Below are 15083 nucleotides of genomic sequence, written 5' to 3' on the forward strand. Positions count from 1 at the left end.
TGCTGTTTTACATAATGTGCTGTGTGTGTTTTACTAGGGAAACATGCTGCTTTGTATTTCTGCTGTGCAAAGAACTACACAGCAGCATGTCCTTGCTGGTAGACTAGAGACCTGCGTTGTTTACATACAGGTCTCTCCCCTGTCAGTTCTACACGGTGATCAATGGGTGCAGGTGGGGAATCTCCGGCCGGAACTTGGTGATTGACATCCGTAGCCACCAATGGCGCACCCCCTATCTGGAAATGCAAATCGCATATATATATACTTGATTTTGTGCAGCCCTGCAGCAGTAGTTGTAGTATAGGGCAGCGGGGGGGAGCGGTTAAAGCGAATCTAAAGGTCCTTTTTTTTTTTTTTTCTGGAAAATAACAAACATGCTATACTTACCTGCTGTGTGCAGTGGTTTTGCACAGAGCAGCCTGGATCCTCCTCTTCTTGGGTCCCCAGCAGGCTCTCCTGGCTCCTCACTCCTCTCGGGTGCCCCCTAAGCAAGTTTGTTCACATATTACCCCTCCTCATTGGCTGACTGGCTGTGATTGACAGCTGTGGAAGCTAATTGCTCCTGCTTGGTGTCTCAGCCAATGAGGAGGCAGAGACCCAAGATAGCTGAGGCTGTCATGCACATCGCTGGATCACGATGAGGCTCAGGTAAGTATTGAGGGGGTTGGGGACACTGCTGCATACAGAAGGTTTTTTACCTTCATGCATGAAGGTAAAAAAGCTTCAGCTTTTACAACCATTTTAACTTGCGTACCTCCTAGAGCTGAGCCTCAATAATTACTGGGAGTCTAGCACAGTGGCTTAATGGTTAGCACTTCCGCCTGGCAGTACTAGGGTCATTGGTTCGAATCCCAACCACGACACCACCTGCCTGGAGTTTGCATGTTCTCCGTGCCTGCGTGGGTTTCCTCCGGGTACTCTGGTTTCCTTCCGAACTCCAAAGACATGCTGGTAGGTGAATTAGATCCTGTCTAAATTGGCCCTATTGTGTGTATGTATGAATGTAAGTTTAGGGACCTTAGATTGTACGCACCTTCAGGGTTAGGGACTGATGTGAATGTACAATATACTTATATATGTAAAGCGCTGTGTAAATTGACGGCACTAGCACTATACAAGTACCTGTAATAAATAAATAATAAACATACAGATGTTTCTTTGCAGGCAGCACGAGATGACAAGAAAAAAGGCATTTCAATTGCTAGTGAACTGAAGAAACTAGCAAAGTCAAGCCGGCAGTCTCGGAACTTTACACTGTCACCTCAGATCATGTCACCAGAAGGTACCCAGAATAAAGATGAAAAACCTGCATGCAGTTTGTCCTTCAATGACTTCAGTGAATAGCAACTATATATGTGTGCATCATATTCCTTGCAGGTATGGGGTGTTTTATCTGTTCCTTTTCTAATTCCATCTCTCCGGTTTGAATTTTTACATGTTAATATGACTGTTCAGATGAGCTGCTTACTATGGTGTCAGTTCACTAAGAGGTAACACAAATAGCAATTTGATCCAGTTGAAAATTCCTTTTTTCTGTTCATTAAGGGACACAGGATTCAGTAATGCTATCTGCAGGAAGAATTTGATATCGGCAAATGAAATAAAATGTTGGCCAGCGAGGTATACCCCACTCACTTCCAATGTACTTCAGTTTTTTGCGAATGCCCTTATTTTCCTTATTGAGCAAAGTTTAGCATTTTTAGTCATTTTCTCTATACTAAGATTATTTTCTCCTTCAGTTAAGACTTCATCTTCATGCTGCTGAGCTGGGCTCTTTATGCATCTATCTGTATTGGTCTTCAGCAACAGCTTTGGAGACTATACCTGGACCCTGCTGGACCAGACATTACAGGGAATTTGACCTTTGGGCACTGGGCTCTGCTTGTGGCTCTTTCCAGACCTCTGTGTTAGTTAGCCGCAGAGCTCTTTCCAGGTCCAAACCCATGGCACAGCCTCTGCTGCAACAAAGTTTCTGAGTGCCATTATTAACCCCTTTTTCCATTGGTTTCCATGGAAAGGATTAACATGCTGAGGAACTAAAGGGTTAAATTATGTTTGCCACAAAACTACCTATGTAGTTAAGGGGTGTCTGTAGATAAATACAAGCTGTGCAGCTCTTATTAAATTTGAATAATGCCCTTGCCATGGGTGTAGTCCATTTACATACTGTACCTTCCAAAGCCTGACTGGAATACTCCCAGGATGTTGTGAAGTGAGGCCTAGTCGTTCTTGCTCACCTCCACCGTCACAGTAGTAAAGCTCTTTCTCTGATTCAGATATCCTCACATGCTTTTTCTCTGGCCTGAGCTCAGTGTCTGGGAGCTCACTTTTGTGATGGTGGAGTTGAGCAGTAACGACAGGGCCTCACTTAACAACATTTAACAATGAAAACCAGCGCAAACCCACATGATCAATTACATTACTCAGTTTAAAAAAACATTAATGTGCTAATAAAGTTTCTTTATTAGCACATTAATGTTTTTTTAAACTGAGTAATGTAATTGATCATGTGGGTTTGCGCTGGTTTTCATTGTTAAAAGTTTTTGGTCCTTTGTACCTGTGCACAGCAGCATCTCACGGGGATTTGTATGGTAAATAGGAAGTCCTGAGCGCTGAGGTTTTGTTTTTTTACTCACTTAACAACAGCTTGGGAGTATTCCAGTCAGGTTTCAGGAGGTATGTCAATGCCCTGCACCTATAGCAAGTGCTATTAATCAACTTTAGTCAAAGCTGGACAGTTTGCCTATGCAGATAAAGGTGTCTGTACCAAAAACAGTTTTTTTTAGTAATGGTGAACTAACCCTTTAAAGCAGTTGTAAAGCTAGAAGCTTATTTTTACCTTAATTCATTAAAGTGATATTAAAGACAATTGAAAAAAAATAGCAAATATATTATATTTACCTGCTCTGTGCAGTAGTTTTGCACAGAGCAGTCCCTATCCTTCTCTTCTCGGGTTCCCCCTGGAGCTCCTGGCCCCTTTCTCCTACCAAATGCCCCCACAGCAAGCAGCTCACTCAAGCTCACACAGAGCCATGACTTAGCCCCACCCCTCTCTCTCTTGTCTCATAGGCTGTGATTGACAGCAGTGGAGCCAATGAGTAGGGAGAGTCCCTGGTCAGTCAAGGCTCTCGTGCACATCCCTGGACCACAATGGGGCTGAGGTAAGTATCAAGGGGGCTGCTGCACACAGACGTTTGTTTACCTTTGTGCATAGAATGCACAAAGGTAAAAAATCCTTCAGCCTTTAGAACCACTGAGCCCCATCACGATCCAGTATAAGAGCAGCATTATTCAACTTTAGTCAAAGCTGCAGTTTGGTTTTTTCCACAGATGCTCCTTATCTGCATAGGCAGTTTTTTGGTAAAGGTGAACTAACCCTTTAAAGCAGTTGTAAAGCTAGAAGTTTGTTTTTTTTTTACCTTACTTTTACCTCAGAGCTCTGAGGAAGAAGGGTTTTCCCTTCAAAATGCATCAGCTTCATCCTGAGTCTCTCCTCTCGATGGGATTCGCACGAGTCTCCTATTCCAGTGCTTCGATTTTGGATTTTATATGCCTTATATATTGACACTTTTGTGAGTACAGTTGCAAGAAAAAGTATGTGAACCCCTTGGGATTATGTGGAGTTTTGCATGAATTGGGCATAAAATGTGCTCTGAACGTCATCTAAGTCACAACAATAGAAGAACACAGTCTGCTGAACATAATACTACACAAACATTAGATGTTGCCATGGTTTAATTGCACATAACATGTAAACATTCACAGTGCAGGGAGGAAAAAGTATGTGAACCTTTGATTTAATAACTGATTGACCCTCCTTTGGCAGGAATAACATCAACCAAACGTTTCCTGTAGTTGCAGATCAGACCTGCACAACAATCTGGAGTAATTTTGGACCACTCCTCTTCACAAAACTGTTTCAGTGTAGAAATATTCTTGGGATGTCTGGTGTGAATCGCTCTCTTAAGGTCATGCCACAGCATTTCAATCGGGTTGAGGTCAGGACTCTGACAGGGCCACTCCAGAAGGCGTATTCTGTGCTGTGGCAGCCATTGTTTTGAAGAATTACTTGTATGCTTTGGGTCATTGTCCTGTTGCATCACCCATCCTCTGCGGAGCTTCAGTTGGCGGACAGATGGTCATACGTTTTCCTGCAAAATGTCTTGATAAACTCTGGAATTCATTTTCCCATCAATGACAACAATCCGTCCAGGCCCTGAGGCAGCAAAGCAGCCCCAAACCATGATGCTCCCTCCGCCATGTTTTACAGTGGGGATGAGGTTTTGATGTTGGTGTGCTGTGCCTTTTTTTCTCCTCACATAGTGTTGTGTGTTCTTCCCAAACAACTCAATCTTGGTTTCATCTGTCCACAGTATATTTTGCCAGTAGTGTTGTGGAACATCCAGGTGCTCTTTTGCAAACTTCAAACGTGCTACAATATTCTTTTTGGACAGCAATGGCTTCCTCCGTGGTGTCCTCCCATGTACTCCATTCTTGTTTAATGTTTTCCTTATTGTAGATGTGTCAACAAAAATGTTAGCATGTGCCAGAGATTTCTGTAGGTCTTTAGCTGACACTCTGGTATTCTTCTTTACCTCATGCAGCATTCTGCGCTGTGCTCTTGCAGTCATTTTTACAGGACGACCATGCCTAGGGAGAGTAGCAACAGTGCTAAACTTTCTCCATTTGTAGACAGTCTGTCTTACCGTGGACACATGAACATCAAGGCTTTTGGAGATACTTTTGTAACCCTTTCCAGCTTCATGCAAGTCAACAATTCTTGATCATAGGTCTTCTGAGAGCTCTTTTCTGCGAGGCATGGTTCACATCAGAGAGTGCTTCTTGAAACCAGTAAACCCAAAACAGGTGTGTGTCTTTTAAGGGCAGGACAGCTGTCAGCAACACATCCAATATCATCACACTGATTGGAGTCAAGGTTGGCTCACTCCTGGCTCCAATTAGCTCTGGGAGAAGTCATTAAGCTAGGGACTCACATACTTTTTCCTCCCTGCACTGTGAATGTTTACATGTTATGTGCAATTAAACCATGGGAACATCTAATGTTTGTGTAGTATTATGTTCAGCAGACTGTGTTCTTCTATTGTTGTGACTTAGATGACGTTCAGAGCACATTTTATGCCCAATTCATGCAAAACTCCACGTAATCCCAAGGGGTTCACATACTTTTTCTTGCAACTGTATATATCTTAATTCAATAAATTTACCCTTTGCTTAGTGAGGTAATGTGCAAGGTTGGTGCGCTTTTGTTTTTGTTCTTCACTTAAGGTAAAGAACATTCTGTGCTTGGTAGCACCTTCCTATTTGCAACAGACACGCAGTTTCACCTTGGTTAGTCTTTGCTGCTGCCTACAGTGATCTTTACATCTGGCCTTTTGAACCTCTCCTGCTTTCAGCAGCTCATTTGTGCTCTCATTTAAGTTGTATCTGTTAAGCAGCGCAGCATGTCAGATCCCAAGTGCAGGGATAGCGGTCCCGCTGCATTGGGCCTCTCCAGCTCACGATCTACTAACAGTTCTGGAGTTGCCTGCTGTGTCCATCCTTGGGGATCTGACACTGACAGCCTAGATTGTTGTTCCCTGCATCTTCCAAGTCTTCCTTGGTTTCATCAGGTGTGGTCCCCTCTTCTGCCTTATCCAAGGATGAGTTCACTGTAGCTGCTATGCTAGAATTTGTGTCAGATTGCAGCTATGCCTGCTGACTCCGAATAAAGAAGCTGTAAATGTACTTCTACTTTTTCCTCTTCTGAATCTGTCTGACATACTTACAGCAGTAGCGGCCTCTGAACCTTCTGTTGCACAGGCCCTGGCTAATGAAGTGTCTGACAAATCCTTGCCTGATGATTCTGCCCCTGAGTAACCCCAGGCCGCTGCCATAGCTTCCAGGCTTAAAGATACCATATTGGTCCTTTTTAAATGCTATAATCAAAATATAACAACAGTCTATAGCTTTGGTACTCTCCTTAATTGAAGGTGTTTTATATGGAAATTGGAATCTCCTAATAAACTATTCACTCCTTCCAAACATTTCACTGACCAGTATCCATTTTAGGAGGCCTTTATCGCAGCCATTTCTACTGTGGTTCTGGCAATTTCCCACTAAAGGACCATCACATAGCAAGTATACTGCGACAGGACGGCCCCTGTGCGCAAAATCATGTATATAAAGTAATTTTGCATTTCCGGGTAGGGGGTGTGCGCCCTACCTGCTCCACCAATCCCAGGTGTCAATTACTGGGTCCCGGCCGGTGAGTATCGGCGATCACCAACAGGGAGGAGGGCTGCTTTGTTTACCAACAGTCCTCCTCCCTGTCTGTTTGGGCACACTGCTCTGGACGACTGTGCACAGCCATCCAGAGCAGTGTGCTTACAGTGAAGAACACCCCCCCCACCCTCTTGTAAAACACTCCCATCACACAGTTAACCATTTGATTGCCCCTCATGTTAACCCTTTCCTCTTCAGTGCCATTAATACAGTGTCAGTGACATTTTTTTTTTAGCACTGATCACTTTATTGGTGTCACTGGGGATGTTGCCGACACCAAGTCAGTTCCCCCCAGTATCAGAATGCCTGCCGCAGTGCTGCTATAAGACGCTGATCGCCACCATTATTCGTATATAAAAAAAAAATAACAGTATCTATACCGCCATTTGTAAACACTATAACTTTCACGTAACCCAATTAATTTACACGTATTGGGATTTTTGTTAGCAAAGACATGTCACAGAATACATTTTAGTTTAAATTTGACGAAATTTGATTTTTTAAAATTTTTTTACTAGACATGTTTAATGGCAAAAAATCCAAAATATTGGGTTTTTTTTCTCAAAATTGTCGTTCTTTTTTTATAGCAGGTGGAAACAGCAAATTTAACTACGCCCCTTGATTTTCTTGGAGCTGTTTTTCACGGAAGATCTGTATGCATTGATTGTGTATCAAAGCAATTTATACGCACAACAATTTATCGCCGCCAACCCAAATTCAAACCTTGCCAGACCATTCGCATGGAAACCCATTACAGTTTCCGAATTCAATTTTTTTTTTTTTTGCCTAAACCTCAACATGGGCATTACTAAAAAAAATTAATTGCAGTTGTATTGGTCCACAGACCCGATTCATCATATGCCCGTGTTCTCTGCTGCCATGGCCAGGCATAGCTATGAGAGTATAATGTGTTTTATACATTTCAACGACAATACACTCTGTCGTCCTCGGGGTGAGTTTGACTGGCGCCACAAAATTCAGCCCCTCATAAATCACCTTAACCAAAAAATTGCAGATGTTTATACTCCCCAGCAAACCGTTTGCGTTGATGAGTCCCTCAATAATTTTTCTGGCCGCCTTGCATTCAAACAATTTGTCCCCAGCAAGCGTGTCAGATATGAGGTCAAGATGTAGAAGACCTGTGAGAGGACAACAGGCTATACTTATAAGTTTCGGATTTAAGAGGGAAAAGATAGTCACGTGGAGCCCCCCGGATGCCCAGACTACATAGGGAGCAGTGGAAAGATAGTTTGGGACTTGGTGTCATCCTTTTTCCATTTGGGGTACCACTTATACGTGGACAATTTTTATTCAAGTGTGTCACTATTTACCTAATGTATGCCCATCATTCAGGCTGCATACAAAAAAAAAAAAGAACATAGCCTATATATCCAACAAGGACCAGCGACGTACTGGTACATCACTGGACTTTGAATGGTTATACCAGGATGATGCCTACAGCTGCAGGCATCATCCTGGTATAATTTTTTTCAGGCAGCGATTGGCTTTCATGTAAATGTACTTATACTTTTTCCTCTCCTGAATAATTAGCTACCTTCGATGGCCTTCTTGGGTAGTCCTGTGCCATCGGGGGAATCTGAGAATGCAGCCGGTGGTTCTGCCAGGTGACCTAGAGCTGATTGGGAATGGTGCCAATCATCTCTATAGTCTAAGAAATCGGAAGCTACGAGCATTTCATCACTTTAGTTTCACAGGATATAAACAGCTGCATTTATAAATTGGGAAAGCATGTGATCACACCGATCTTAGTGAGATTAGAGAATGTAAGGGCATATTTCTTTTCTCAAAAAAGAATATATGACAATGCCCCTTGAAGTTATAGGGGATATTTGCATTCACTGTGATAGCATTTAAAGTGATAAAAAAAAAAAATGAAAGGGACAGTGTAAAAATAATTAAAAAATCAAAATAACTTAAACAAAAAAAATATGACCCTCGCCCCCCCCGTGCACGTGAGCGTTGACCCTGTGCTGGTATGTAAACAGAGGTTGCACCATGCATGTGAGGTATCGCCACGAATGTCAGATCAAGGGCAGTAATTCTAGCACTAGACCTCCTCTAAAAGCCTTTACAAGCTACCATTTTAGATTTGCAAAGTGTTGCCGATGGATATTAAAAATGTATGCAGTTTGTCGCCATTACACGGGGCATGTGCAGTTTTAAAGCATGTCATGTTTGGTATCTATTTACTCTGCATATTTTACCAAATAATTGGCCAATATATTGTGTTTTTGTGCATTAAAAGTAAAAAAAAGTGTATTTTTTTCAAAAACTTTGTGTTTGAAAAATCGCTGCGCAAATACTATGTGACATAAAAAATTGCAGCACCCACCATTTTATTCGCTAGGGTGTCTGCTTTTAAAAATATATAATGTTTGGGGGTTTCCTAGCAAAAAGTCAGAAAAGGCTTGGTCTTCAGGTGGTTAGAAGAGTGAATGATGTGTGGCACTTCTAATTATTATTATTATACAGTATTTATAAAGCGCCAATAGTTCGCTCAGCGCTGTACATTACAAAGGGAGACAGAACATGTGACATAACAATACAATGCAAAACATGAGGGGATGCTGGTCATAAAATGCCCCCACCCCCCAAAACAACCTCTTTTTGAAAAGTAGACACCCCAAACTATTTTACTGAGAGGCATGTTGAGTCAACAGAAGAATTTATTTTTTTACCACAAGTTTTTGGAAAATGACAAAAATTTTTTTTTTTTTTACACAAAATTGTCACTTAAATGATTTGTTGCTTACACATGCCATGGGCATATGTGGAATTATTCCCCAAAACACATTCTGCTACTTTTTCTGAGTATGGGGGTACCACATGTGAGAGACTGGCAGTCTAGCCAAGTACAGGACCCCAAAATCCAATAAGCACCTTCAGGCTTTTAAAGGGCTGTATTTCTTCATTACACTTTCTGACTATCACAGTTTCGGAGGCCCTGAAATGCCAGGATAGCACCAACCCCCCCCCCCATGACATGGTGAGTATTGTGCAGATCTCGTTTGTTGCCAGAAGTTTTTGGAAAATGAAGAAAGAAACCAAAAACATATTTATTTATTTATATATATATATATATATATATATATATATATATATATATATTTCAAAACCTTGTGAGAAAACATTAGATCTGCAAAATACTCACCATGCCTCTTATTAAATTCCTTGGGGTGTCTACTTTCCAAAAAGGGGTAATTTGGGGGGGTTTTGTGCTATCCTGGCATTTCAGGGCCTTCGGAACTGTGATAGGTATTGAGGAAGTGAAATGAGGAAGTTGCGCACCTTCAGGCTTTCAAAGTGGTCACTGGATTTCAGGCTCCTGTATGTGGCTAGGCTCCCAAAAAGTCTCACGCATGCGGTATCCCCATACTTGGTAGAAGTAGCAGAATGTATTTTGGGGTGTAATTCCACATATACCCATGGCATGTGTGAGCAATATATTATGTAAATGACAACTTTGTGTAAAAAAAAAAAAAAAAGAAAGTTTTTGTCATTTTCCAAAAACTTGTTGAAAAAAAATAAATCTTTCATGGACTCAATATGCCTCTCAAAAGATTGCTTAGGGTGCTTACTTTCCGAAAAGAGGTCATTTGGGGCTGTTTGCACTGTCCTGGTATTTTAGCACCTCAAGAAATGTGATAGGCAGACAGAAAGTAAAAGCTGTGTAAAACCATTATCTATATCAAAGTTTGTAGATGCTATAACTTTCACACAAAGCAATCAATATACACTTATTGGGATTTTTTTTAACCAAAAACATGTAGCAGAATACATTTTGGCCTAAAGTTATGACAAAATTTGAGTTTTTTGGATTTTTTTTTTATGACAGAAATGAGAAAATATAATTATTTTTTTTTTAATTTTCGGTCTTTTTTTGTTTATAGCGCCAAAAATAAAAAGCGCACAGATGATTAAATACCACCAAAAGAAAGCTCTATTTGTGTGAAAAAAAGTACATAAATTTCGTTTGGGTACAGCATTGCATGACCACGCAATTATCAGTTGAATTAATGCAGTGCTGAATAGCAAAAAGAGGCCTGGTCATAAAGGGGGGGGGGTAAATCCTCAGGAGAGCAAGTGGTTAATAAAACACTGACTATACCTGTTGCGGAAGTGCCAGTGTTTAAGGATCCCGTCAACAAACAAAAGGGAATCCCTTTCCAAATCACTGTTTTCATCAAGAGCCCCCCCCCTCCCTTACATCACAGTTCACCCCCTTACCTTGCGCTGCTGCTGGGAAGAAGCTGGGGGCGGAGCTTGTAAGCAGAAAGTGCAGGGTCTGAAGGAGGACCAGAGGAGGACTGAAATAAGCTGCTGATGTCTGCTGAATGCTGAGATCAGGGGAAGTGGAGATGAGGGGGTGCTGCGGCTGCACAGAAAGGTGTGGGATGTGTAGGGGGAGTTATGTCTTCCTTTCTGCTGCTGACTGCTGAGAGAAAGTGGGGTGGAGATGAGAGGGGTGCCACAGCTACAGGAGAGGGTCGAGAGCCACAGGAAATGGTCTGGCAAGCCAAATTCGGACCGTGGGCCTTGTGTTTTACACATGTGCCTTAGGTGAATGAACTAAACTTAAATCATAGGATCCAGCTAACATTCTTACCGACCCTGTATTTGTGAAGCACTTTGAGTTTATGCTTTCAGCGCCACAATTATTCATAGATAGAAGAATTATTCAGGAAAATCAGATACAATATTGTCGACTATCTAGGAATATGCTCTTATCTCAACTCTTTGGCTAAAATGGTATGTTGAACGCCAATTATTTTTAAAAAACTTGCCTTTTGATTGCAAATGGCTTTCATGCTTCTTTGGATATGCCTATACTGTATATGTCACTGGGGATAAAATTATTTATTTCTCCTGCTTAAGAAGCCTAAGCCACAAACTGAGAAGACTCAGTTTGTAACCCTACCATTATGTCTATGTTCCTGATGAATGGGTGTTAATCAGAACATTGGCACCCATGTGTGCCTTACTACACTCCTGGGGTATTACTAATGTGTGATACTTGAACGATCATCTACTGAAAGAACAGTCGGCACCAATATGATGTGATGCAAACAGTCCACACCTTTAAAATGGTTCGGTTGAATCCTTAGAAGTCAGCACGGGAACTGACACACCACTTGGAATATTTGAGCCCCATCCTAGAGAGCCCAAGCCAGAGTTTTCTTTTCCTAAGAACAATTTCTGAATCTCCACTGCCAGACTTGGACTCTACAATCCAGGAGCCTTCCAATTTTGTGATTCTGGGCTTGTAATAGCCTTCTAGGCTGTTTCTCTCCAGACCCCTACAATCCAACATTCTGTCATTGTGGGACAAATTGGTTCAGTCTCTAGACAAACCAGTTTTCCTGACACTAGAGGTCAGCTTATCTCTGGTCTGGTGGCTCAGGAATCCAGCTGTGGAGTTGGGGAAATCCTTCTTCTTGCTGTCTTGGAAGATTCTTACAACGAATGCTAGCCTGAAGGGCTGGGGAGTTGTCTTTGACACACTGTTGGTGCAGTGGACTTAGAGCTCCAGAATGTTGATAGGGAGACAATATCCTTTGGCAACTGAGTGATTTGGTCACCCAGACTGGATCAGTATCCAGTCAGACAACTCCACAGCAGTGGTGCACATCAATCACCAGGGAAGAACCAGGTGTTGCTGTGTTAAGAGTGGTTGTAAAGAATTCTAGCCTAGCTTCAAATCCCAATCTTAGCCATCATTCACATTCCAGGCATGAACAAGTGGCAGATAGACTACCTCAGCTGGCAGCACCTAGACCCAGGTGAATGATCCCTACATGTGGATATATTTAAGGACCTGTGTCACAGTTGGGGAATGCTGAAGGTGAACCTCCTTGCCTTCAGATTCAACAACAAACTGGACAGTTTTGTCTTCAGATGCAGAAATTCTCTGGTAAAAGTACAGACTGATCTATGCCTTCTCTTCTCTGAAAGTCCTTCCCCATGTATTCCAAAGGATCAAGATAGAGGGTATGCCAGTGATCCTTGTAGCCCTAAAACTGGTCCAGGCAGATATGGTACTACAACCTAATCAAACTTCTGAGCGACCCCGCCCATGGGCTCTTCCAGATTGACTAGATTTCTGTCCCAGGGACAATTTTACCACCCTGCTTCGTGGATGCTGGCTTTAATGGAATGGCTGTTGAAGCTCTGGTTTTAAGAGACAGGAGTCTCTCAGATTCCCATGCTGTCCTAAGGAACTATGCAGTCTACCTCCTGTAAGGTCTGTTCTCACACGTCCTAACTTATCTGCAATAAGGCCTCGATTGACATTTAGACACGAGCACAATAAAAAAGCAAATCTTGGAACTTGCAGTCTTATTTGAAACACTGCTTGTCTCCTGTTCATTGGTTAAGACTTTTGTGCAAGATGTCTCTCAAGTTCATCATCATCTAGGAATGTAACATTGCAACAGAAGAATAATTAAAATGATGTTATATCAGGGATGTTCGATTCCTGACGCCTGGGACATGTCGTTTTTTTTCTACCTTTAGCCCTGCTGCGGGCAAGCAGCGGGCTAACCTGGCAGGTGGAAGCATTTGGGCCCAATTGCTTCAACACAGTCAGTGCAGCCTCTTCATCACGCCCCCCCCCCCCCCCCCCGTGAGGTCTCCTGGGCTCCGCTTACCCATCTGTGGGCCCAGGACCAGGGAGGAGAGCAGACACGTCCCTTATGTGATGAAAGAAAAAGTTTTCTTTTTAAATTGTAACCGCCGATTGCGATACACGTCACATATCGCCACACACACCAGAATTAGAGCAATAATTCTAGCACCAGACATTGTCCATAACACTAAACTGGTGACCTATAAGGATCTTTAAAAGTCTCGACCTATAGAAAATATAGGGTACTGAATGTTGTCGTTTCACGAGAGCGCACAAATTTAAGGTTTGACAAGTTGGATATCTATTTACTCGCTGCAACCTCATCTTTTATATTTTACAAAAAATAGGGTAATTTATTGCTTTTTTGTGCCCTAAAATTAACTTACTTGTATATCTTACTGAAATTTCTGCTTTCAGAAAATATATAATATTTGGGGGTTTTATGTAATCTTCAGGCCTAAAATTATTTTTTTAAACTTGTTCAAAATCGGCTCTGGCAGCAAAAGGGATAAAGGATAAGCCCTGACTCACCCTTTCCTGAGTAGCAGCCAATTGGTGCTCATTACACTGCAAGGTCTCTCCCCTCCCTGCTAATCCCCGGGTCTGATGCTGGAGATTGACAGGAAGGGGAGCAGGAGATAAACAGTGCAATGTTAAAATTATTACACGTTTAAGTCACCATAAAGCCTCTTTTGTTTTTAAAAGCCCCAAACATTCCTAATATCACCTCCGATTTAAATAGTTTAGATAACAAACATTAAAAAAAATGTAAACAAGACAAGTAGATTGGGGCACTGATGTAGTCCCTGGACAAGTCATTTTTTCAAAAATTTCCACAACCCTGTATATGTAAGAAGCAGGATGTATTGAAAAATACCATGTACAGTTGTGTGTTGAAAAAAGTGAATAAAGCTCAAAATCCTTCTAATAGCTTTTATTTCCATACACACAAATGCTTTGGGAACACTACACATTCTATTCCAAATCAAAACATGAAGAAAAATATAACAAATTTGTGTTGTTGCTCTAAAAAAATTGAAGAAAAGTGAATATTAGACTGTTCAAAAAAATAGCAGTGTTTGTATTCTTCTTTACAAACATTCACTATATAAACTGAAAAATGTTTGAAGATTTTGCTTTCCTTTGAATCACTTAATTAATATTTAGTTGTAAAAGCACTGTTTCTGAGAACTGCTGTACATCTGTGTTGCATGGAGTCAACCAACTTCTGGCACCTGTGAACAGGTATTCCAGCCTAGGATGATTGGACTACATTCCACAGTTCTTCTCTATTTCTTGGTTTTGCCTCAGAAACTGCATTTTTGATGTCACCCCACAAGTTTTCTATTGGATTAAGATCCGGGAATTGGGCTGGCCACTCCATAACGTCAATCTTGTTGGTCTGAAACCAAGATGTTGCACATTTACTGGTGTGTTTGGGGTCGTTGTCTTGTTGGAACACCCATTTCAAGGGCATTTCCTCTTCAGTATAAGGCAGCATGACCTCTTCAAGTATTCTGGTGTATTCAAACTGATCCATGATATGCGATAAATAGGCCCAACACCGTAGTATGAGAAACGTCCCCATATCATGATGCTTGCGCAACCATGCTTCACAGTGTACTGTGGCTTGAATTCAGTGTTTGGGGGTCGTCTGACAAACTGTCTCCGGCCACTACACCCCAAAAGAACAATCTTACTTTCAACAGTCCACAAAAGGTTGCGCCATTTCTCTTTAGGCCAGTCAATGTGCTCTTTGGCAAATTGTAACCTCTTCAGCACATGTCTTTTTTTCAACAGTGGGACTTTGCGGGGGCTTCTTGTAGATAGCTTGGCTTCACATAGGCGTCTTCTAATTGTAACAGTACTCACAGGTAACTTTAGATCTTCTTTGATCTTCCTGGAGCTGATTGTTGGCTGAGTCCTTGCCATTTTGGCTATTCTATCCATTCGAATGGTAGTTTTTTGCTTTCTTCCACGTCTTTCAGGTTTTGGTTGCCATTTTAAAACATTTGCGATCATTTTAGCCGATCAGCCTAAAATTTTCTGCACTTCTTTATATGTTTTCCCCTCTCCAATCAACTTTTTAATCAAGGTACGCTGTTCTTCTGAACAATGTCTGGAACGACCCATTTTCCTCAGAATTTCAGAGAGA

The 15083-nt window shown here is 41.7% G+C and overlaps 1 protein-coding gene across 1 annotated transcript in view; it reads left to right on the forward strand.

The window, feature by feature from the left end:
• Positions 1 to 15083, forward strand: part of PLCE1 (phospholipase C epsilon 1) — a 596448-nt gene that overhangs the window by 572967 nt on the left and 8398 nt on the right. The window contains exon 33 of the mRNA XM_089687781.1: positions 1165 to 1282. Coding sequence (XP_089543907.1) covers positions 1165 to 1282 — 118 coding nt within the window. The remainder of the gene's footprint in view (positions 1 to 1164; positions 1283 to 15083) is intronic.

This window comes from Staurois parvus, unplaced genomic scaffold, assembly GCF_062004578.1.
Source record: "Staurois parvus isolate SC_StPar_1 unplaced genomic scaffold, SC_StPar_1.0 ptg000437l, whole genome shotgun sequence".
Lineage (NCBI taxonomy): Eukaryota > Metazoa > Chordata > Amphibia > Anura > Ranidae > Staurois > Staurois parvus.